Raw genomic sequence first — 25934 nt, forward strand, 5'->3', positions numbered from 1 at the left:
AAATTAATGAAAAACTTAATAATGGAAATATGAGTGGTCGTTTGGTAGGTGTACTTGCACCTGGTACACAAAAATAATTATTTCTAATGGAAATTTTGAAAGAAAGTATTGTCTCTCTTTCTTTTTGCTATATAACATACATAAATACATAGTATATGTATACATGTACATTTTTTAATTATGTACAAAGAGAGGGAGAGATTATAATATATGAATATATTATATATGTGTACACATATATATATATATGTTATTACTATTTTATATGGATTATTACTTGTGTATAAATTTAGTTTTTTTGTTTTCTGTTTGTTTTTTTTTTAGCTGAGCCATCCTGCCACCAGTTAGCAGCTCAGCTCAGGCTGGGAATTGAACTGGCAATCCTGTTGCTCAGAGCTCGCCTTCTTGAGTGAGCTCTTAACCAACTGAGCCACTTGGCCGCCCTAGCTAAAAATCTTTACCTTAAACTTATAACAGGAATGAGAGCCTCCAAAATTTTTTCTTCAAAATAAAACAGGATGTTTTATCTTGTTAAAGAATAGATTGTAGAAATACTTAACCTATCTTTACTATCTAGAGCTTGCTATTAATTGTACCTGTTATTTGCAAGTAAAAAAATATTAGATTTCTGTCTCCTAGAACTTGCATGAACTCTGGTGATTTATCGAAAGTTGACAAAAAGGGACTTCTGCTTTTGTAATGTTTTGGGTTTTAAGTTTATGGCAGTGGTAATTATTTTTCCTGATACACTTAAGTTTTCTTTCATTATATTTCTAAGATAAGAATGAGGCAAATGAGCTGGTGGTTGGGTCTTTGTTTCTACACAGGCTAGTTTATGATAGCAAAGAAATTAAAACCTTAGTCATTTCTAATACAAATTTGGGGGGAAATGCCAAAGATTTCACTAGGTAAATATTCTTACCACCATAATTTCAGGTGTGTGTGTGTTTTTTTCTTTTTTATACTTTGGTATTCTGAGTAGGTAGGAGACAGTTGTGTTCATTCCAACTGCTCTCCTTAGTTGAAAGTAAGTGGAGTCAGCGTCTATGAATATGGTATCATGGATTTATTCTCCCCCTCCTCACTATTTCCACCTCATTTTACCAATAAAATACCTATCAAAATTGGAGAATTTTTGATAATTGTTTTATTTGTAAGAATGATAAAGACTACTTTTTCTTCAAATATAATAAAAGGGATTTCATTTTGGCAAAACTTTGCAGGCTTTTTTGATTAATATTTTTTGAATGACAGATACATGCTAGAAATTGTTTCAAGGATAGAGATATTAACAAACATAGGCTTTAACTCCAAAAAGAACTTACAGAATAATGATATTATAATAATGCGACTGATATAGATCAAACACAATGTGCCTATCACTGTGCTAACTGCTGTACGACATTGTTTCACTTGTTTTCCATAAACATCTTGTAAGATAGATACTATTTCCCCCATATTATAGATCAGGAAACTTAAGAGTCATACAGATTAAGTCATAGAAATAGTAGTTCTCAACATTATCAGACCCACTGACCTTTTTATATAAAATTTATGATTTTTTAAATTCTAGAACAAAAATTAAATAATTTATCCATGTAATTTCAAAAACAATATAATTCAACTATTATATAAAATAGAAATAAAAGTAATCTAACATATATTCTAATAAGTAAGGGTAGACACAACTACCCTAGAATACATAGTTTAGTCGACATATGCTTTCATCTGTAGGTGGAATTAGCATGAATGTGACCACCTCAAATGCAGACTGAGACAAATATTTTGATTTAAATTCTTTAAGTGGTTTGACATTGGTAATGTAATTTCTCAAAATAAAAAACAACCCTTGGTAAGGATCTGAACAACACCAAAAAATTTTACTTTGATTAGTGACTTACATACTAGTGGTTTGCCAGGGAATTTCAGTATCTAGTAAAACATGCAAAACAAAAAAGTTGGTGTTTTTATATAGAGTTAAGTCCCAAGCTGAGTTCTTTACCAGTGGTTTTTGCATCCTCATCCATGCCTTTGTGTCACTACAAATCATGTGGACAGTCCTGTAGAAAGTACATTGTCTAAATCTCTGATCTAGTCCACTGAATGCCCAGTAGTGCCCCTCAATGTTTATAGTGACCAAAAATGTCCCAGAAATTGCCAAAATGCTCTGTGTTGAAAACTCCCATCTTTAGAAATAGTGGAGCTATGATTTGTACACTGGCATGTCAGACCTCGAATCTCATGTTTTGTGTGCTATATTATTGAGTAATGGGAGAGACGGTATATTGCCAGGAGTCCTTAAGCAGTTTCCATAGCATGAGCCCATGTGGCAATCTGGTGAAAACTATGAACCCTTTTTCAAAATTGTATTTTTAAATGCATAAAATAAAATAAATAGAATTGAAAATAAATTACGTTGATTTAGTTTTAGTACAGTAAAGGTAGTTATAAATAATATTTCAAGTTTCGTAACACTTGTGATTTTACATGTAAATATCTGTGGTTTCGTTGGTGACAAAAATCTTACAGGTACTGATAATACTGCTATGGTTCATTGCCTAAATTTATAATTGAAGGAAAATAAAGATAAAGTTGTTTTATTATTATTATTTTTAATCCAACCTCAGAGATGCTCAGAACTCATTCAGTAACCCCAGGTTAAAGTCCAGTGTACGTAAGTGAATACATGTACAGAGTAAATTGGGAGCTCAGGATTGATCATCCTAACTGGCTAAAAAAACCTGTAGAAAAAGTTAGAAAGAGCAGGTGACTAGTTGATTCTGAAGGAATGATTAGTTAGCAGGCAGGAAAGCATAAGGAAGAGTAGTTATAAAAGTCATAGGGTCAGGGAAGACCTTAAATGTGCGGGCAATACTAAGTAGTCGGCTTCAACAAGAGGGGGTGGAGGAAACCCGAAAATGAGGGATGGAGTAAAATGTGCAACTTATTCTAAAAACCAGAAGGATTTTGTCCTAATTTTACTGGATTTAATAATATACACATATACTTACTGGGAATTTTAGTTGATCAAGTGGACTATGTGACGTCCACTTTCTCAACACCCATTGCAGTAAAATTGGCTTCATATTCATGGTGTGGAATTTTCTGAGCATGGATATGTTGTAGATAAACTGTTGTGAATAAGAAATATGTCATAGAGAAAGTACCCCAAACCAAATTTTCTGACCCAAACTGGATTATATCTAGTTCAGTTAAAGGAAATATGGGGAACAGGGTATGCATTATTTAACTAATGCAACTTTCCTTCAATATCCCTGATACCTGCATCATCCCATGGATGAAATGGGTCAGTGGGAAGTCTTATTTAGTAGGTAATATACTGTGCTTTTCTGGATTAAATAGACTTAAAATAAGTTGCTAGCATCAAATGCCGTTTAGAACAGTTGTCAGTGGTTGTTAACTCATCCACCTTTATTTTCAGTGAGTGCCACAATTCCACTGATCGAATCAAAGTCAGAGTGTGGGATGAAGATGATGACATCAAATCCAGAGTCAAGCAACATTTCAAAAAGGAGTCAGATGATTTCCTGGGACAAACAATTGTGGAAGTGAGGACCCTGAGTGGAGAAATGGATGTCTGGTACAACTTAGGTGAGTATCTGAGAAACTGTTAAATAAAATTCCAGAATATCAGTGGCATGTCCTATATGCCCATATAGATAAAAATAACCAATGCCTTTCTAGAAAATTCTGTTGGACTTTAAGCGGTTTAGTTTCACTGCAAACTAAAGGTAATAATTATTTATTCAAATTCAGCATTATTGAAAGACATCGGTATATTTGAGATTAAAAGACAAAAGTCTTTCACAGAATCAACCTGGTGTCTTTTAGGAGAAAAATATTATCCCATTCTTAATTTTTAAATCATAAAATGTAGATCCAGAAACCTTTGCCAAATGTATCGAAAACAATCAACCTATGATTTAATATTGTTTGACTTATTTCCTTTTAGTCCCTTAATGAATTTTGGCAAAAAAGGAAATGTGTATTTTGGGTATCTTTCAAATAGTGATACAAAGTTGGCTTTAGTTGTCAAAGCCAAGTACGTGTATGGATTTATGTTTACTCTAATGATGACAATATTGAGACTATGTTTAATTGGCATGATTTTTAAATGAAATTTTATATGGAACCAAAAATTAAATAATTATAAGTTTTAATTTGACTTCTAGAATTCAATAATAGCCTAGACTCTTCAGAGCTGATTTAATAATAGTGAAAATATATGGATCACCTCAGTTTCTATAAGGATATGATCCAAAGTTTCTTACTCATATCTGAAATATTTTAATTAAATTTGTAAGTGCTGGTTGTGAATCAGAGAAGGGTTTACACAGTCCAAGATTACTAAGAGTTTCCATTTAGCATATCAATATATTTTAGCAAATTAAAGAATATTTTGCAGTTTTTTTGAAACCTACATACTTCAAGTAAAATATTTGACAAAGTAAAGGAATAAGGTCACATAGAATTAATGACACTCTAAATTACATAATTTAAAGAAGCAGAGATATATAACTTATCTGGACACAAAATTCAAGCTAGACTAAGAACACATTATCAAAAAACATTTTATTTTAAAGAGGTCTTCCTTAAAGAGAATCGGTGCATCTATATTATCGGCATGTCATTTTTACCTCAGTTATAATGATTATCTTCCCGTATCTTGTTTATACTATTAAATAGCTTTATATATGAAAAAGGAGATGTTAGGCAAGGATAAGCTTTGGGCCATTAACTCTGTGATACTCACAAACTGTGTTTTAATTAAAGAAGTTTGCCTATACAAAGACCTTTTTCTATAATGAGTTAGCATGTTCTTGAATTTTGGCAGTGAGGATTCATAACAGAAATTCCTCGAATTGTTTTTTTGACAAAACATACGTGGGTACAGTGTTGGGTTTGCCAGAGTGCTGTTGGTAAAATCCGCTACCCAGCCATCGTGCTGAAGCTGCCCTTCAGTCTATGGAGAGGAAAATAGGGTGCACCATGACATGGAAGCCTTTGCCTGCTCACCTGCAGGTTGTACTTTTGTACCCTCATTGCTGTTGTTTAACCTTTTACAATAGAAACGGAGGGATAAAGGACAGGTTTTAGCTGTGTGTAAAATCCTTCAGTGGTTTCAATCCACATAAGTACCATATTTTCATTCTTTGCACAATGTCCCTCCTTCTTCACCACTTAGAATTCATTCCACCATGCACCGGAGGACCTGGTCAGGAGCCCTAGGCATCCACACAGAACTTGTGTCCCCTGAACCAACTGGGATGATGGGAGTTACAATCAAAGAACCAGTAATGCTGCCCTGGGGCTCTGGAAAGAAATCTGTGACAAAAAGTTCCTAGGACTTGCATGTAATTTCTCTTGGCCCCAGCAGAGAACTTTTAAGATTTATTGAGAATCAACCCTCCCCCAGTCAGTAAGAGAAACTTGCATGATCCTGGCGCTCCTGAGGGAAGAATCTTCACAGCACAGTGACTATTAAATGTTGACAATAAAAAGTCAGCAGACATTTCATAAGGAAGTAGACTTCATGATTTAACATTATTGCATATGGCTAAAAGTACAGTTATACTTAGAAAGAGGGCCAATTAAAGAAGTCTTGACCGCTGACTTTGTGTAAATTTGTGAAATGGGTCAGCTTGTCTCTTTGTGTTTCTTCTGTGATGTGGGTGTCAGTGTACATCCACTACCGACATTCACATGCTAAGAATCTTGTGACTGTGCTTTTGTTTCTCAAAGCTACTGATCAGTTCATATTGGACACATGTGTGCATGCCCCCACACACATTATTTGACTGAATTAACTGCATATTGATTCCATTAAAAGAATTTGTTAATCCAGCACTCATAAGTAAACACAGGCTGTAGACTGTAGGTCTTTATGCGTCACTAACAGAGAAAAGGGTTAATAACATTTTTTTGTAGCCAGAGTTTTCACTCATGTTTTCAAGCACAAAAAGAAAGAGAAGTGGAAGATTTTAGGTAAAATATTTTCCTGGTTAATTTTAAGTTATATTGCTTTTAATTGCCTAAATGATTTAATTTCATTGTATAAACAAATCAAGTACACAGAAATTTATATCAGAATGGCGGGGTCTTCTGATTAAGCTTTTCTGTGTGATGTATCTATAATGTGGTTTGACAATCACAATGACACAATAGGCACGTTATTTCAAATGGTATTTACCAGACTCATTATGGCTAGGTAATAATCAAGCCTGATCTAGAAAAAAAATGGCTTTTAGCAATGTAAGCCTCTTTTAAAGCTTTGGAGAACTGGTATGAGAAATATGGTATTGTCAAAAATGACAGACCACCTTTTGCTTTATCAGAGAAACGGACAGATAAGTCAGCTGTATCTGGGGCTATTCGATTGAAAATCAATGTGGAAATAAAAGGAGAGGAGAAGGTTGCTCCGTATCACATACAATATACATGTTTACATGAGGTAAGTCAATTTAATTGTATTAATAATAATAATAAAACCTAGAAAAGAAACTGGTCTTGATTATGGATCATACAACGAAATATTTGACTTAAAAATATCATTGAATTAGGTTTGTGGTGGTGTTCCTGGAGTTCTAACTCTCTACTACAGCAGTAATGAGCTAGGGTATCACACAGCCTGAGAATTGCCCCCTGAAGAGAGGGCAGGTATCCTCTACAGGTATTAAGAAACAAGGCAATAAGAGAGTAATGAATAAGTAGACCAAATGAAATTACCATTCTTCCAAGGAGGACAAAGAATATTAAAAAAGCGTTCATTGAAGAACTGGCATGACAAATATTTAGGAACAGTTAACAATATAGTACTTTGATAATGTAGGAGAAGCTCCAACTCATGATTGTTTTTGAGAACTCTAATTAGTGTTCAGGTTTTAGTGAAGATTTAATTAGGAGTATTGTTTACAACTAGAAATATAAAATTGTTTATGTTGTATCAATGGCTTTTGGGAACCAATGTAGTACACAGTAATTTTTTTTTTATTTTTCTGAGTACAACAAAGGCTTCACACACATTGAACCCTTCTCCATTGTAACTACCTTTTCACACATGTCTGGGTATGAACAGTGCCGGAATGTAATTACCCACTAATGGTATTTAAAGGTAGGGCATGACTGGGGAGTAGATACACAGACAAATGATCTTGAGCTTATATTGAATACTTTGCATCTAAGAACTTAGAGGTGTTACCAGAACCTTTCTCTGATACAAGTGACACTTGTGTCATGTGTCAAAAAATGTGAGGTGAAGTTGAGGAATGCACCTTTCCCTGTGTTCAAAGAGGTACAGAGAAAACACCTAAGACAGAAAAAGATACTTGAGAGAATCTTGGCTCTTTGCATATTATTTTTCCTAAACTTATCTATGAAAGTTTATATGTGTGTAATTATTTGCACCTCCATTTTACTCAAGAAGGAATAAGGAACAGTCTCTAAGTCTTTTGCACATTACACAGTAATTAAATATAGGACCTAGGGTTAATTTCCTGACTACAGTCTGTCCAGTGTTATCATTCCTTCAAGAAAGGTTAAGTTTTTAGAGCAATAAAAAGAAATCCCTTGAACTGGCAGGATGGGGAACCAACTCTGGCCTCAAAGTGTGGGCAACGGAGATTTGGGATCAGGGAAATAGCATTATGTTTTGCTTTTCAGTCTTTTCTGCTGGTCCAAGAACCAAAAAGAACTGAAATCCAAGAAAGGGTCCTTCATGGTCCCAGGCTGCATCCAAGCAGCAGTTTCTAAACTTATTAGAAGCAAAAAAGAAATTGTACGTAGTGAGTGTTTCCATTACAGAATTCTCAAACATTCATTTTCAAACTCAATTCAATGGACTCCTACCATTTTGCAGCCAAAGCCTTTTCATTTATATGCCTAGATGCTATAGTAACATAGCCAAAATCAGATTATTCATCCAAGGCTCTATCATTTACTCAGAGCCCATGAGTGTAAAATGGGTTCTAGCATTCACAAATGTTTACATACAAAAACTTTTACTTTTCTTCTAAGATTATTTGGTATGTATAAAACATTTGAATCATTGATTCTGTATAGAACCAGGCAGAAATAAAGTCAGAATTTGCATAAAGATGAGGCTAGTTAGAACGAAAATCCAAGCCATTCCAATTGCTTATAGATGCTAATGAAACATTAGATGCAATTACAAAGCAAGTGTAATTGACTGAAAGTTACAGTTAAATATTTCTGGCCTGTTCTAAGGAATTACTGAACAATTGAAAACCACTTACTTTTAGAATCTGTTCCATTACTTGACTGAAGTGAAATCTAATGGTGCAGTGAAAATCCCAGAGGTCAAAGGGGATGAAGCCTGGAAGGTTTTCTTTGATGATGCTTCCCAAGAAATAGTCGATGAATTTGCCATGCGTTATGGGATTGAGTCCATTTATCAAGCAATGACGTAAGTACTATAAAACATCTGTGTTCAAAAATCTCTTGAAATCTAAAGAAAAAAAGATCGTTCATCTCCCCTCTTCTAATTCAAATGAAATTTTGATTAAAAAGACAATTTTATTTTAATATGCCGGTTTGAACCTGGCTACTGTCTCTTACAGCTATAGAGTATTAAGGATTAGGTAATTCACTACCATTATCTTCCCGCCTTTATTGTGTTTTCAAGGTGTGGTCCCTTGACTAGCAACATTAGCAGTACCTGGGAATTTAGGGATGCAAATTCTCCACCCCCACAACCCCCTCCACCCCCACCACCCGGTCCCCCAAATCAGAAACTCTGAGGGTGGGGCCCAATGATACGTGCTTTAACAAGCTCTACAGGTAATTCTCACATACTCTAAAGTTTGGGAACCAATGCTTTATTTGATATTTTAGGAAACAAAGCCTGATGATTGAAGTGCATTGTCCAAGGCCACAAAGCCTATTAATGTCAGGGACACATCTAGAGCCATCACAGTCTCTTAGCCCCAACATTAGACTATGTCATTCCTTCCTATATTTATATCGTTGCTGCTAATTCAGTAAAACCAAGATGACTGAGAACCCATAGAACCCAAACACTACAGTAAATATAATTCTACAGAAGTGACCCATACAGACACATAACCATTACTGAGGAGTTTAAGGATTTAGAATTGGGTTATTGTTTGCCTGTAGTTTACCTTTTGAAACCTGATCTAAGATTGTAAGTGCACTTTTTCATATATATGCCATGTGTAATATGTAACCTATTAATGTACATATTTCAGAAGACTTCTTTCATATTAATGATCAAATCATATTTTCACATGAACTGAATAGATACTGGCCCAGATAATCAGTCATTTTCAGCCATCTTGGTGGATGTGTATTGACCCAAACTCAGTGCTCTTCTTCAAAGTTTAATGTTCATAGCATGTAATCACCAGTCATAATTCTGGAACAGCATATGTAAAAATTAATTTCTTTAAATGTTTTGACAAAGTATGTGTACTTTTTCACTTTACAGAATGTTCTACCATGAAATATTGGGTTGTCGGAAAAGTCATGATGTATTTTTTCTATGTTTTTCATTGCAAAAATGCATCATGACTTATCGTCAACCCAATAGTAAAGATGTATAGATTCTTAGACATGACAAGAAAGTTAGAGGTCACCAAATTGAACCTCCCTCCAGATCAGGAAACCCTGTTGTTGCATCCTGGCTGGTGGATGTCATCTTTCTGCTTTCTTGTGTCCAGTAACAGGGAGCTCACTCTTTTAGAGGTACCTATTTGTAATTGAGTAGCTAAAATGGAGCAACTTTGCCATCTGCTACATCCCATGTCAATGACTATAGTAATTCGGCAGAATACCTAGAAAAAAATTGTACAATTAAAATGCAACTATTAACAGTTTAAAATAAATGAAGTGGTCTGACAAAAAAAGAGATATGTTTAAAAAACACAAAAACCAAAAAATACCTTCTGGAAAGAATGCCAATAAAAGAAGGATCATGTTGGATTTATTGCAAATATCTCTGTGAGCCGATTCAGATTTCTTCATGTTCATGTTTCTTACATTCTAAGCACAGTCATGTTAATATGGAAAACTGGTAAATGTATGATAGTTTAAAAGAGGAGAGGCATCCCTCCTTCATTTTATCACTTGCATTTTTCTCTTACTTTTTTTAACCTATGTAAACAACAACAATAAAACAATGTTTTGGGATACTTATTGGTATCAAATGACCTGCAGGTGAATTTGGTCATATCACATTTGTAATACCCAGTTTTAACAAAGCCCCTCTTCACACTAGATATTAGTCTAAAGCAGCGGGTTGGTGATTTTTTTTTTTTCTGTAAAGGGCCAGATAGTAAATACTTTCAGCTTTGTGTTTCTTATGATCTCTGTCACAACTGCTCACCTCTGCACTCCTAGTGCAAAAGCAGTTGTAGTTATTAAATAAACAGATGGACATGGCCATGTGCTGATACAACTTTATTTTAAAAACAAAAACTAAGGACTGGGCTTGGCTCTAGGCCCTAGATTGCCAACTGCTGGTTTAAAGAGTGAAAACAAGGCAGGTAGGCCTATGGAAAAACAATGCCTTATTTTTAGTGTGTGATAAATTGACAATTGCCTTTTGATGCTAACAAAATGTGATTGATTGTATCTACTTGTGGTTATACTTTTGATATTGATATTTTTATTGAATAAATGTTGCTTTTAGCATTAAGTATGCCAAGATGGCCTTAACATTTCCCTCACCTTGACAAAACTTCAGACAGGGTTCTTTCTGACTCTAAGCCCATGAGCCTCCCCTTACTTTCATCCTTACAGAATCCAGAGGCCTGACCCCAGAGGCCTCTAACTTCCCTTTTCTTAGAGCATTTACTTTAAAAACTTATAATTGTAAATTTTTTGTCTGAGATTTTGGGATGTAAACCTTTTAAAGACACCTGCCAATTTTACAACCTAGTACTGGCTTTCTCAAGAACCTGGGAGAACCATCTGTTTTGAATGGAATCATCAAGGAAGACCTGTCCCTGTCTCTCAGTGTCTGTAGGAGGATAGAAGCCTAACTTGGGTAAGGGCCTTGTTCCAAGTTGTAATACTACCTCCTGTCATGAGGATAAGAGAAAGTGATTTTTTAATTTGGGTAAGGCCAATTAGCTAACACAGATGACTAGGATTCTGCCCACTCCAACTCTTAAAAACTTTCCGCTCCGTTCCACACCTCAAGTCTTAAAACCTTTCACATCTTTCATTTCAGTGGAGTTGAGTTCAAACTGAGTTCTGATTTATCTTTCTTGTAGCATAGCCTTGGATAAAAATTTCCTAAGTTTGTCTACTGCAATTTTTGCTTTAACAGTGCAGAATTTACCATCTCGCCAGAAAAAAACAAAAATGCTATTTTTTGACAATCTGATAACTTTTTTAAACAATTACTTTTGTATTTCAATTATAGTTGATATAAAATATTATATTAGTTTTAGGTGTACAAAATAGTGATTAGACATTTATAAATCTTAAGAAGTGGTGACCCTTGTAAGTCTAGTACCCGTCTAACAAGATACGTAGTTATTATTATGGACTATATTCCCTATGCTGTACCTTACATCCCATGACTATTTTTATAACTGCCAATTTGTGCTTCTTAACTCCTTCCCCCTTTTCACCCATCCACCAAACCCCTTCCCATCTGGCAACCATCAGTTTGTTCTCTGTATGAGCTTGTTTCTGTTTTGTTTGTTCACTTATTTTCTTCTTTAGATTCCACATATGAATGAAATCATATGATATTTGTCTTTCCCTGACTTATTTCACTTAGCAGAATACCCTCTAGGTCCATTCATGTTGTTGCAAATGGCAAGATTTCATTCTTTTATATGGCCGAGCAGTCCTCCATTGTATATATGTACCACATCTTTATGCATTCACCTATCGATGGACACTTATGTTGCTTCCATATCTTGATTATTTATTGTAAATAATGCTGCAATAAACATAGAGATGCATATATCTTTCTGATGGTTTGGGTATGGTAATTATATTTTTAATTTTTTGAGGAGCCTTCATACTGTTTTCCATGATGGCTGCACCAATTTACAATCCCACCAACAGTGCGTAAGGGTTCTATTTTTCTCCACATCCTCAGCAACACTCATTTGTTGATTTATTGATGATAGCACCTCACATCTGTCAGAATGGCTATCTCTTTGTCATTTTAACTTGCATTTCTCTGATGATTAGTAATGTTGAGCATCTTTTCATATGTCTATTGACCATCTGTATGTCCTCTTTGAAGAATTATATATTCAGGTCCTCTGCCCATTTTTTTATTTGATTGCTTGTTTGTTTCTTTTTCAGATTTTGTATGAGTTTCTTATATATTTTGGATGTTAGCCCCTTATTAGATGTATCATTGGCAAATATCTTCTCCCATTCAGTAGGCTGTCTTTTTGTTTTGTTAATGTTTTCCCTCGCTGTGCAAAAACTTTTTAGTTTTATGTAAGAAACCATTTGTTTCTTGTTTTGTTTCCCTTGTCCAAGGAGACATATACAAAAAAATATTAGTAACAGCAATTTGACAAACTGATAACTTTTAAAAAATTTTTACCAACAAAGGCACGATCTCTTCATTTACTATTCATTAGTAATCATTAGTTGTTGAAAATTGTTTTTTTATAAAAAAATATACATTTTATATTGATACTATAAGATTATAATTATATGTATAATAATTTATATGAGAGATAATAGAATGTAGTTACTTAGAGGGGCACTTGAATTCTATTCAAAGATTTACAAATTGAAATCTTGAATTGAGAAGTCACAGTTTGTATTATTGCTTTATAAGAAGTTCTGAGTGCCTGATAGAAACTCAATACGTATTTGTAATTGAATGAATCAAAATCAAAATTTGTTACTCAGAATTGCATTTATTCTCAACTTCTGTTAGCATATTTCTTCATGTCAGACATTTTCAGTTGCCAAAAGCAAGCAAAGTGGAACTGAGAAGCTTAATTAAGTTGATGTAGGTGTCTGCCTTACCATTTATGTTGCATTTCAGTTGCATATCATATTGATTGGTCATTTCTAATGATTTGGAAAGGTTTCAGAGTACTGACATTCTTTTGTTCAGTGTTGAAAGGTTACTTTCAGATCTGTTTTTGGACATATTTTCCAAATGATACTTTTGTAATTGAACTGTAACTTGAGTCCTAATCTATTGTTGACCAATGAATGACTCATCAAAAAAAAAAAAAGAATATGAATAACCAGTCACACATTTAACTTTAAACTGGTTGTCTGTTGAATTAGTATTTTTCTTTTCTTTTGAAACTATGTTTCAAAAGACCAAAAATCATAACCAGAAAACCTACAAGCAACAACAGCACATAACTATTGTACATATAGCAAGTTTATCTCAGGTGTTATTTCCTCTTCATTTTTAAAAACAAAATGTTGGGGAACTTAGCCTTAAGGAAGAAACAAAGGTCCTGGCTGTGTAGTAAAGACATTTACAAGTTTGGGGAAGAATAAAACTGCTTTATTTTTGTGGATTTCTCTAGACATCATTTGATGGGAAAAATATCAGTTTTGATATTTAAAGTCCCCGTATGCTTAACCAAATCTCCAGGTACCTTCATAACCTTACTCTTTTATTAGGACTACTTCCATTTCTTTGAAGGTAGATTGGGAGCAGAAATAAATCAAGGGAAAGTGTCTATTAAGTCAGAGAGCCAGGTTGTAAATTGTTAAAATTTTCTCTTGTGTATTTCTCATCATAAGAAGAATGCTGAATCTGTTTTGCTGGTAAATAACCTGAACATTAATACTGAACTCCCAGTCCTCCAAGGTGCCTCCTACTTACTGTAAGTGCTCCCTCCTTTTACCACAAAATTTCTTCTGTGATGGCACAACGTATTAGCCCCATTTACTGCATTAAAAATGTGTCCTTTGTTTTGGAGCAGGGGTCGGCAAACTGCGGCTCGCGAGCCACATGTGGCTCTTTGGGTGCGTACATGTGGCTCTGATGTAAATTTGAAAATGAAAATAAAACTATCATAGTTTCATTTATAAAGTTTTTAAAGGATATTTTTCACATAATGGTGACTTCATTTGTTTTATGGCTCTTGAATAATTTTTAAATTGTTGTGAGGGACAGGATTGGCTCTTCCATCTCAAAAGTTTGCTGACCCCTGCTTCGGAGCATTTGTGAGAAGGAGAAAAGGGATAACAGTTTTCATATTTGGACAAGTGATTGATCAAGGACCTAGAGGATTTGTCTTCCAATGGCAAATACAGCCATCTATCTAAAATAAAAGCAGTTTTCCAATTTATGACAGAACGAGAGTATGTTCCCCTTTCAAAGGAGCATGCAATTCCACATATTTAGCATCATGAGGTCGGGCATAGAACCTGTTTCCATCATGAGAATTTGAGAGTACTTGATGCTTTTCATTTATTTATACAAAGATATATGTTCTTAATAAGGTTCTGGCAGACCAGCTGTTCACCCCTGATCATACGCATGGAATTTCATGTCAAGCATTAAAGATTAAATCATGTTCTGGAGGTGATTTGTGTCAAGCAAATATATTTTAACTGCGTATTTAATAGTTTTTAATTTATTGTAAAATGAAGCCTAAGGAGTCTCACAAAACCTGAGTTTCTGTTAGACTGTAGAGTCATGCCTCTGTAATACCAAATAAGAGAAAGGCATTAGGTCAGTGCTTTATGCTTTGGCATGCTTAGCAAACCACCTGTGCTTTGGCCCTGGCCATCTTAACCTAATTTACATTTGAACCAGGACTGTTGGGATATAGTTTACTTTAAAACCACTAGTCGATTTTAGCTGCTTGAGCCATGACCCTGCTTTCTAAGGACAGTGCTGCTCAACTGAATCAATTCATTCCTTTAGGAAATGTTTGTTTATTTATTTATTTTTTAGCTGAGCCATCCTGCCACCTGTTGGCAGCTCAGCGCAGCTCAACTCAGGCCGAGAATTGAACCGCTAGTTAGTCAGAGCTCGCACTCTTGAGGGAGCTCTTAACCAACTGAGCCACTGGGCCGGCCCCAGAAAATATTTATTGAATGCCTATCATGTGCCAGGAAGTTTTCTAGGCGTTGAGGATACAGCAAGAAGCCAAGGTCCAGTCTCTCATGGAGCCCACATTTCAGAAGATGTAATTGATTTATTCAATAGACACCTTTTAAATATCTAAGTAAGAGGATGTATACAGGACAATGGGGATACAGCAATAAAAGATAGCTCTTTTTCCCAGTGATCTCATTACCTAGGGGTAACAGGGAAAAGAAATTAAATAATAAGACAGTATAATAGAAATATGCATGGGTGCTATAAAAGCATAGTGATAGGACCAAATCGAGGAACAGATGAGGTGTCAGAGAAAGCTAATGGGCTGCTTGAAGGTCCCATCCTTACTTGCTTTTCAACCTCTATCATTTCTCTAAACCCTGTGCATTTTATTACTTTCCTGTCATACTCCACTGCCCTTACAAACCTCCATAACTGACCCTAAGCAATCCATAGTATCTATGAAAAGCTGTGATACTTTGGGCCAAAGGAGAAATGATCCATAAATGTTAGAGCCCCTCTTTAGTGACAAGAATGAATAAAATATTTTCTTATGGAAATGCATGCTAATCTGATTTTAGGGAGCAAATGTGATAAATATTGTTTTAGTATATTTCAGGACTACAGATAATCTTTCTTTTCATCTTGTTTCTCTGAAAACCCCTCTAAGGATCAAAGAATCATTATCTCTCTGGTGCTACTTTCCAATCACCCTGCTCTGATTTTCATTTAAAAATAATTGATTTTTAAATCCTTTGAATCAAAGGCATTTCCATCCCTTGAAACCACAAGGTGGGTGTGATTAGGTACAATTATCCATGAAAAGGCACGTGAGTTGGATGACTTTTTTTCCCCCTTAAGATGCCTACAGAACAATAGCATGTGAGTTGAATCCAGATGTGTAATTTCACGTACATGGCTTCCCAATATTTTGCCAGTAATATTTTGAGAACTAATGGTTGATCATGTTGTAGCAGTTACTTCAGCTGAAAACATGCCAGTAACTATCTCATTACTGGCAATTTAAACATCATTTTGGAGTTTGTTACTCCAACTTTTTCCATGGAACTGAAATTCCATTTGCTAAATTGGTTTGACACTAACCCCATTTTCTCACAAAAGCAAAGTCAAGTGATTTTAACATCACTAACTAATTGTTTTTAATCAAGTCTTTGCAGGGAAATGTGAAACATTTCCAGAAATTACAGTAACACTTTCTGACCTTTTTTATTTGAAGGTGTACTCTTTGAAGGGGTCGTTTGCTGAGTCATTCTAAATTGTTACTTGTAATTTTAATTCTGTTTCCGTTCTTCCCCTTAGAATAATTTAAGTAGTATTGGAATTGCAGCATTTAAAAGGAAGTGATTTTCAAGGAGATAGTTAGAAACAAAGTTTGTCTGAATAGTAAAGCAAGGACACAGAAACTCAGGCAGGGGCTGACAGACACTTTGCCAAATTGAAGACCATGGAGAAGCCTGTTTGCTGAAAACTATCAAAAAGCAAAAGATGCCTTAGGATGACCCCCTTGTCCCCTGCTTTCTGGTCACTCCTACTAACCATGGGCATCAGTAGAATTAAATGTTGATAGGAGGAAGAAGTAATGTGTATGACTGGACACAGTATGCTGTCTGTATTCAGAGATGCGTGGCATGGATTAGACCTTCTGATAGCCTGTTCATTTTACAGATGGAGAAACTGAATGTAGGAGTGATAAAATTACTTTTCTAAGGTCACAGAACAGGACTAGGATTAGAATGCATTATCTCTATGTCATGGTATCTGTAACTCTACAATGGCCCCCCAGAATTCCTCTATCGCCCACCCCACATACAAAAAAAGAAAGCAATATGCTGGCCATTTCTTCGCTTTTCAAGAAGTGTATTCACTAACCCTGATTAATACTTTCCTTCTCTGAAATGTTTCTCTTGTTTTTTTTTTTTCCTTCAGTCATCTAAGAAATGTGTACTTTGATGCGTACTAATACCTTTATTGTACCAACGGCCTAATTACTTATCGTTAAGGGTTAAAAGTGAACATGAAAAGGCAAGTTCAATGTAGACTATTGTTTTGATACCAGAAAGGTACTGTCTTTAACTTACCATGCTCCTAGTCATAGTTTCTGGAAAAGGATAGGTATTTTTACCAACCAGGGAGAAGATTATACTCATCATAGTGACCTGGAAATCCTTTTTCTAAGTTTTAGTGTTTCATTTAGTTTTAATTAATAGCAAATGATTAAATTTTTATGCATATCTTTATTTTTTAATTATAGTTGACACACAATATCATATTAGTTCCAGTGTACAACATAGTGATTAGACAGTTATATAACTTACAAAGTAATCACAATAAGTCTAGTACCCATCTATAGTTATTACATACATAGTTATTACAATATTATTGACTATATTCCTTATGCTGTACTTTACATCTTGGTGACTGTTTTTATAAATGACCATTTGTATTTCTTAATCTTTCACCTTTTTCACCTATCTCCCACCCCCCTCCCATCTGGCAGCCATCAGTTTTAGATTCCACATATAAGTGAAATCATATGGTGTTTGTCTTTGTCTGACTTACTTTAGTTAGTATAATGCCCTCAAGGTCTATCCATGTTGTCCCAAATGGCAAGATTTCATTTTTTATGGCTGAGTAATATTCCATTTTCTATATGTTCCACATCTTCTTTATCCATTTGTCTATCCATGGATACCTAGGTTTCTACCATATCTTGGCTATTGTAAATAATGCTGCGATGAACATAGGGGTACATATATCTTTTTCAGTTAGTGTTTTCATTTTCTTCAGATAAATACTCAGAAGTGGGATTGCTGGATCTTATGGGAGTTCTATTTTTAATATTTTGAGGAACCTCTATATTTTCCATAGTGGCTGCCCCAGTTTACATTCCTACCAACAGTACATAAGGGTTCTATTTTCTCCACATCCTCAGCAACACTTGTTGTTGGTTGACTTTTTTTATAATATCAAATGCTTACAATTTTAATCTTGGTATTTCAACTGATTAACTCCCCAGTCACTAGCTCTAAGAAGAACATTTTAATATAAATTCTAAGAGATGACAACTACTTCCCACGTATTGTGTCTTTAGTCTTTAGGTATATTGAGATGTGTTCAACCTATCTGACCAAGCTTAATAGGCTCATATTTGTATTGATCTACATATATGTATTTTTTTCCTTTTTTCAAACAATAAAAATCGTGTTGCTTACAATTTTAATCAGCTTACAGGACTAACACTGTAGTAATGCTAATTTGATACTGAAACTGAGGTAAAAGTCTAGTGGTAAGAAAAGTAGCCTTAGGTGAAATACTGGATTTAATGTTCACATCGTTAAATCCCTGTGTTTTGTCTTAGGAAGTTATGACCCATGATCATTCCATTAATACCTTTAAAATTAATTTTTTGATATATTTAGTGAAATCAAACTGATATCTATTTCATTGTAATTTTATAATGGGTTTGTTTTGTTTTCACTTATTAAACAGATATTAATAAGGTCTATGATAAATTCTGAAAAAAAAATTTTGGGGGGTGATTTGACTTTTTCCACAAAAATTTTGTTTCATGGCACGTTAAAGAATATAGGTTATACAGTTTTGCATTATATACTTTAGTTATACAGTTTTCTTAGAAAAGGAAAAATATGCATAAAGAAAATTTTACTTTAGTTAATCAAAAATTTTAAAAGGAGTTGGATTACTTTGTTATTGGTGTTAAAAGTTACAGAGAGAGTTGTAAAATGAACAATAGGGCAAAGTTGAATTAACAACATTTAAAAAATATGTATTATATATTATATATAATATATATTATATATATTTCTAATTAGAAAAATAAACTATGCTAATGGTAAATTACTTTAATGATACAGAGTATATATTTTTAAATTATAAAAAATCTGTAGCTCCACCCAGAGATAACACTGTGACCATTTTAATTGTATTTCGTACCAAGTTTTTTATTGTTTTTTCTGTGTGCATATGTGTGATGTGCGTGTGCATCCTCCTTGTTTGGCATCTTACAGGGTTCCTTTGAATCAGTTTTTGTTTAACCATCTGGGTGTTGTCAGCATTCATTCTCAGCCCTTAAACTGGAAGGTGAGCCTCTGAAAATGTTTCACTCTTTGCCATAACTATTCAAATGCAGCTCTCCTTTAGACTAGGAAAAGATATTCACCTGCCCCTGTTGGTGGGTGCTCTAAGTGTAACAGCTGGATTTTCTTATTTCCTGGATAATATAAACAACCTGTGAATTCTTGTCTTGCTAGAAGCAGAACATAAAAGATGATATATGATCCCCAAAGTACCAGGTATACTGTTCCCAGTGTTCTTCCAGCCCTTTCTTCTGACTAGCTTCACTCTCACTGCCCATTCCCTATTGTACAGGCTGTATTACAACCTTAGGAGTTGTATGTCGTTTAATGGATATAGAGTGAGACAGTGTGGGAAACAAGAGACAGTTTTACTACCTCAGGAAGTCATTAGCATGGAATCGGGGAGTGACTGAGAGCCTTGCTGGCCAGCAGCCTAGGCCCCAGATCTCTGATTTAAGAGCATACAGTGTATACTTCCTAGAAATAGCCTCTCATGTCCTCTCTAGTCAGGTGAATACATTAGGAGTTTAGATGCTAGTTGCTGAATATCTCTTAATCTAGCCAGCCACTCTAAAGTTAGGCTAAGTCCCTCCCAGATATTGAAAAATATTTGATTGGTAAACCTAATGTCCAGTGCCAGTATGAATATACATCCTGTTTTTCTCATGGAAGATTTAAAGAGGTGAGTCATGTGCAGCTAGCTACTCCCCAATGCACCCCAGAAATCATCTCAGTTAAATTTTATTCAGAAAATATTTCTGTCAGTTCTCTAAGATGAGTACATGCATAATGTTCTGGAAATTTTTAAATACTGCTCTCAGTATACCGATTATAAGCAAAATACTATTAACCTTCAAAGTTGTCATCATCGCACGGCATTAACTGCTGTGCACGTCAACCAAATGTTCGGAAAGCAATTGGATGTTTTGATGAGCTGTCCCACTCAAGGTAAGTGAGCTCATGCCCTGTACACTAACTCTACATCAGCCCTTTTAGCTCACATTGCTTCCATTAATACACGCTTATTGGTCCACTCCTGTGCACAAGAAAACACTGCCTAGAGGCTCGGTGGATAGGATGACAACCGAGCATGAGCTACACCCATTCTGGAAGAAACAGATACACAAGTAATACACAACATGGAAGAGAGAGGGAGGAGGATAAATTCAGAGAAGGTATTCTCCTCAGATGGCTTCGAAGCAGTGAGCAATGATCCATAATTGCATCATCCTCAATACAAAATCTTCTATTTCCCTTATAAAATTCACACTGTGAGCACCTCAAGCAGAATATTTTTGTGCTTCTCCATTATTTCTGCTCAAAGGACTTGCTAAGCTTTTGCTGTCACCCTAATCGGGCACCAACAATCACAGGGTGGCAGCTACAAGAAGTAAAGACTAAGCATCATGTCTGCGTTAGGAGGGCATCAATCGTTTTTCAAAACCAAGAACAAGATTATTCATTCTGGAGACCTCTAGTATCCCTTTAAAAAGAAAACGCGTGCTTAGGACAGTACACTTTGAGTTTCTTAACAGCTTATTTTGACAGTTGATGTTTCTGTATCTCTTGTTCCCCCAGGTTTGTGTATTTTCCTTTTGCCATCGCCCACATCATTACATTTAGGCATGCATATTCCGCAACTCTTTTTTTTTTCTTTAAACAATTTACCATTTTATTAAGAATGAAATCTTACCATTTACAATGATATGGATGGACCTAGAGAACATTATTCTGCAACTCTTGACCTCTAACTTGGGTCTAACAAATATAATCTTTGTGAATTGTTGAGGGGAAAAAAGAAATGTGATAGCATAGTACTAGGGTTTTTAAAATTTTGTTTCTACTTTTAATATCTTTTTAATTGAATTTCATATCTTTCTAATAATTTCTACTTTTAATATCTGTATATCATTTGTGGGATTCTTAGTAGATATTTGTTATAATTAATTTGGTGTATAATAAAGTCAAAATATGTAACATTTACCTAAAAGAAACAACCGATGATAATCTAATTCCACAGTTTAATTGCACAAATTATGTAACCCTCATGGCATATATTGTCATTTATGATCCTCAAAGATCCATGTTTAAGACTTTAACCTGCTTTTATTAGCTAGCATCCTGACAAGCCAGGGAAGTGTCCTGGATGAGATGGAAGAGAAGCCAGCATCTGCAGGCACACCATCCATTTCTGTTAAGATGTTATTCAGGTCATTTATCTATGGACGTGTACGTAAACCATGTTTGTGTCAGTAATACAAAAATCATCGATGTCTAGGTGGAAGATAAATTACCGAGATACGACAGAAACACAGATTCAGATTATGTGCTGAAAGTTTCTTTCCTCCATGTGCACTTTATCTTTTCACTTTTATCATAAGCTGGGCTATCAATTTTCAAGTCTTTTGTTATAGTTCAGATAAAACAGGTTTCCTTGAGAGAAGTAACAGGATCGAACACTTATTGCTTCTGATATCTGCATGTGGCACTATTATTCAAGATTGAAAAGAAATGGTCTTTAAGTATAAAACTGGCATAATTCAGCCCACCCTCACTATTCATCTGTTTGTTTAATTAAATCCTGGTTAATTAGAAGAATCCTTGAAAAACAGAACTGCTTATGGAAGATCATCCTTTATGACAGAAGCTCACAAAATGGACTCAAGGCCGATGTTAAGTTCAGTTGTTTAATCAATGTGCAGTTCAAAGAGGGCCTCTTGCTTCCTCCATGTGAGGGGAATACAAGTGTGAAAAACATTCTGGTTGAAATACAGCATTTCCGGAACTCATGGTGGCATAGTTGCTGGCAAAAAGGAGAATTCTGTGTTACGGCCTCCCACTTGTGCTAGATTCCACTGGCAATTGTACTTTTGGTGTGTAGATTCAACACTCCCACAGCTGAAGGGTTTTATGGACATATTGCTGGCAAATCAGAGTATAAGCAAGCCACTGCAAATTTGTGAGAAATTTTTAAATGGCTAAAATTGCTTTCTGTCTCTATTAGAGATTATGGGAGTTTTCTCTCCTTTTCATATGTAGTTGAGGAATTATTAAATTGCTGACATTAGAGGATATGCTGTTATGTGAATGAATTAATCTCTGTTTTAAAAGCGCTTAATGTTTTTGTCTTGCAGGCACTTTTCGTGTCTGTCTTCTAAATACATGTGCCCTGGTGTCCCTGCTGTCATGAGCACCTTGCTGGCGAATATAAACGCTTTCTATGCTCACACAACAGTTTCAACAAATGTACAGGTTTCTGCCTCAGATCGATTTGCCGCTACCAACTTCGGAGTAAGTATCATTTTGTTAAATTTAAAATTCCTAGCAGCTTATGGGAATTACCTTTTCAAGGAACATTGGATTGAAGATATTCTTGGAATTTTATTGCAAAACGTATATGTTAGGGAGTATCTCAGTATAATCGGGCTAAAGCTAAAAGTTCATTTGAAGCATATTCAGTGAAATAACTTTGACAGTCAGTAGGCATCTTCATGAGATTAAATCTCCATATCTGAAATGACCTTTTCCAATGGGGGTAATTGTGAGAGCATTGGTATTTCATGGGAAATCCTGCACGTATGCAAATTTGGGATTCGTCACTGCAGACACTGGTTCCTGGTAAGTGGGAGCTTGGTTGACTTCTCTGGAGCTTAATAGGCTCCATGTGCACTTCCTGTTAGTTCCTACTGGTGCTGATGAATAACAGCACATCTTCTAAATAAAAAATTGTAAGTGTAGAAAGAGTCGAAGAGAACTATCTGTACTTAATTAAGACTGTCCACCTGAAGTATTCAGATGCATTAAGAACACATTGAAAAGTAGAAACACAGGGGTCCTAAGGAGTCCCAGCGTTTATCTATTGCACCTGTCCCTGGAACTGCTCTATAAGCATAATTAAGTTGAAATTGACAAGACAGGAAATACGACGTCATTAACAGTAATCCCAAAAAAGTGATGAACATCTCAAGTAAGACAGAATTAGTGGAGATAGAGAAGGAAAGACACATTTCAGGGCTTTTCTAGACATAAAATCAACAGCACATGATATCTTTAGGGGCCTGGACAGTGAGGGAAAGGGGAAAAGGCCTGGAAGGGTTCCCAAGGTTTTGGTCAGGGCAGCTGGGCAGGCCAGTAGCTCTGTTCAGTATGCTTGTGAGGCAGGTATTTCTCTTCTGTCTTTGTTGTTGTTGTTTTGTGTTTGTTTGTTTGTTTGTTTGTTTGTTTGTTTGTTATGGAAGAAACTGAGATCCACTGCAGAAAAGTGGTTGCCATGATACCGTAGTTACTTTTCCCACTAAACTTCCAAATTGGTTCACTGAATAGATTTTTGTTATTGATCATGTTGTTAGAAATCAAACTTGGGGGTATGTCTCATAGAGTAGAAACAAATGAAACCCAGCAAATAAGAGTGTAAAGCCAGTGGGGGAAACAATGTGCTGCTGAGCTGATTCTTTTCCCGTCCTTCTAAAAGAAAATGTGTGTGAGGGGTGTGAGATCAATTGGAATGAATCAAAGGAAAAAGTAAATATTCTTTAATGACAAATCAAAATCAATACGAGCAGAAGAAAACACTATCTGGGTCAGGAGTCATGGGGTTTGGGTGTATACTCAAAATTAGGAAGTTAGCTCAGTCTTCAAGCCTCCATTTCTCCAATCTGCTCAGTGAAGATAGTGATTATTGCTTTCACATGTTTCTCAAATTTAAGATGACAATAAAATGAGGTAAAAGATGGTAAGGCAGTTTGTGAAAGTTGAAAGTACTCTATAAATAAGGTATAAGGATTTCATCTCTCCTGCCGTGTCTATGGTATAAACAGTATGCCATCAGCTACTTTTGTTAGATAAATTGACTATTGTAAGATCTGGCCCCAAACAACATTTCCTAGCCAGCTCAAGAAAATGCCATCATGACCAATACCAGATCACAGAACAGTTTTGTCATAAAAACCTCATCTTGGTAACAGTGTTTATTGTCTTGGGATTTTACCTGTAACATAAAGCATTCAGTGTTATGAAATTGTTTTGCTTTCAATATTCTGCCTGGCTACATTGTACAGAATAAGCCAACTGTATACAACACTGAGCCTTTTTACCACTGAGAAAAAAGATGTGTGTATATGATTAATATCCATCATAAAAGCTACCTGGAGGAAAATGAGGTAGCATGCTCCTTTACTTCCTGCTTACCCAAAGAAAAGAAATCAAATTGATTTCAGTACTTTTCAGTGTTTCAGTGGCAACACGGTTATAACAAAGTTTATTTTGTAAATCAAATAACTTGTTATATGTAACACAGGGTCAAAAAGAAATCTTCAAACTACACCTTGATAAACTGGTGAGTCATCATTCAGATATAACCATATTTTTCTCTACCTGCTGAAAACAATGCTATTTGCACAGTCAAATATATTTAAGCATAATGTCTCCCACCTCCACTTTAGGGCCTAAAGTGCTTATTGACCTGACTTCTGAAGCTGATACTATCACTCGTGACTTAGAAGCACCATTGTATTAGCCCTTCTTTATCCTTTTTAAAGGTGTAACCCAGGCACTTTTCTCAAAAAAATAAACCGTGCAAAAAGCTTTACATATGAGGATAGTCAAATATTTTTAAAACAGAAAATGATTACTCTTAAAAATTCAAATGTTTTTGTGTACAAGTGTTATTTGAAGTAGTGGTTTGGCTAATGTTCAAGAATAAGTTAAAAGGACAGAACCCTTCAGTGTGGAGAGGAGTGGACAGCAAAGTGTCCATGGAGGAAAATGGTTAAAGAAATTTAATGAAAATGATAATAAAAATGTGATATTATGAAAGGCAAGGTTAACCATTTTGAGAAAAGGGGAAGATGTAACATTGTCAGGTTTTGCAAAAGGTTCAAATCAGATGGGAAAGAAATGAGCCAGTTGCATTTGGCAAGTCAGAGGTCATTGCTTAGTGAAGCAGTTGAGATTGAACAGTTGGAAAGGAAGAATACTCCGTGAAGCGGGGTTCGATGTTTCAACTTTGAAGAAAAGTCTTTAGGAAATGTATTTTAGTGAGTTACCTTAAGACAAAAATAGCAAAAACATTATTAATAAAAGTGATGTTTAGCTCAATTTTTTTTCTTGAGCATAAATGCCCTCTTTAACACAGCCAGTGCAGGCAAAAATAAATATACTAGTAAATATTTGGGGGGCATTACATATGGTCTTTTTTGGTTCACTTGTTCATTCAGCATGCATTTATGTGATACCTCATGTAAGACATTATGGCAAGTAGCAGAGTAACTAGACGATATTGACCTCTCCTGTCTGGGGCTTATACTCTAATGGGATAATCACATAACCATTTCTAACAATAACCACAAATCACTCCTGAAATGTGACAAGTGCAAAGGAGCTTATACTTATATATTTGCTTTGAGATTGAAGAAAGCAAGTGATTGGTTGTCTTCAGAAGCTCATGAAAGCTTGACAAAAGGAATGGGGCTTTTAGGGATAAGTAATATTTTCCAAAGTCCAAGAAGTTGTAGAAAAACTACCTCAGACCTGGGAAGACATTAGAGTAAAGACAAAGAAAAGTAAAGATGCAAAATAAGTTCAAAGAAGTTTGTGTAATGTAGCCTGCCTACTGAGTATGGCAGGTAGAATTAAAAAATGGAAGTGTAAGAGGAAGCTGTGTTTTGGGGTTGACATTAATTGTTGAGGGCCTTTAATGCCCACTAAGAAGTTTGGACTTCATTCTTGAAGGATAGGGTATAATTTAATGGAATTTT

The 25934-nt window shown here is 35.2% G+C and overlaps 1 protein-coding gene across 1 annotated transcript in view; it reads left to right on the plus strand.

The window, feature by feature from the left end:
• The window catches only part of UNC13C (unc-13 homolog C), a 565880-nt gene that overhangs the window by 291577 nt on the left and 248369 nt on the right, over window positions 1–25934 (plus strand). Inside the window, exons 11-14 of the mRNA XM_019664136.1 lie at window positions 3443–3612; window positions 6357–6472; window positions 8280–8443; window positions 22314–22470. Coding sequence (XP_019519681.1) covers window positions 3443–3612; window positions 6357–6472; window positions 8280–8443; window positions 22314–22470 — 607 coding nt within the window. The remainder of the gene's footprint in view (window positions 1–3442; window positions 3613–6356; window positions 6473–8279; window positions 8444–22313; window positions 22471–25934) is intronic.

This window comes from Hipposideros armiger, unplaced genomic scaffold (genome assembly GCF_001890085.2).
Source record: "Hipposideros armiger isolate ML-2016 unplaced genomic scaffold, ASM189008v1 scaffold_12, whole genome shotgun sequence".
Lineage (NCBI taxonomy): Eukaryota > Metazoa > Chordata > Mammalia > Chiroptera > Hipposideridae > Hipposideros > Hipposideros armiger.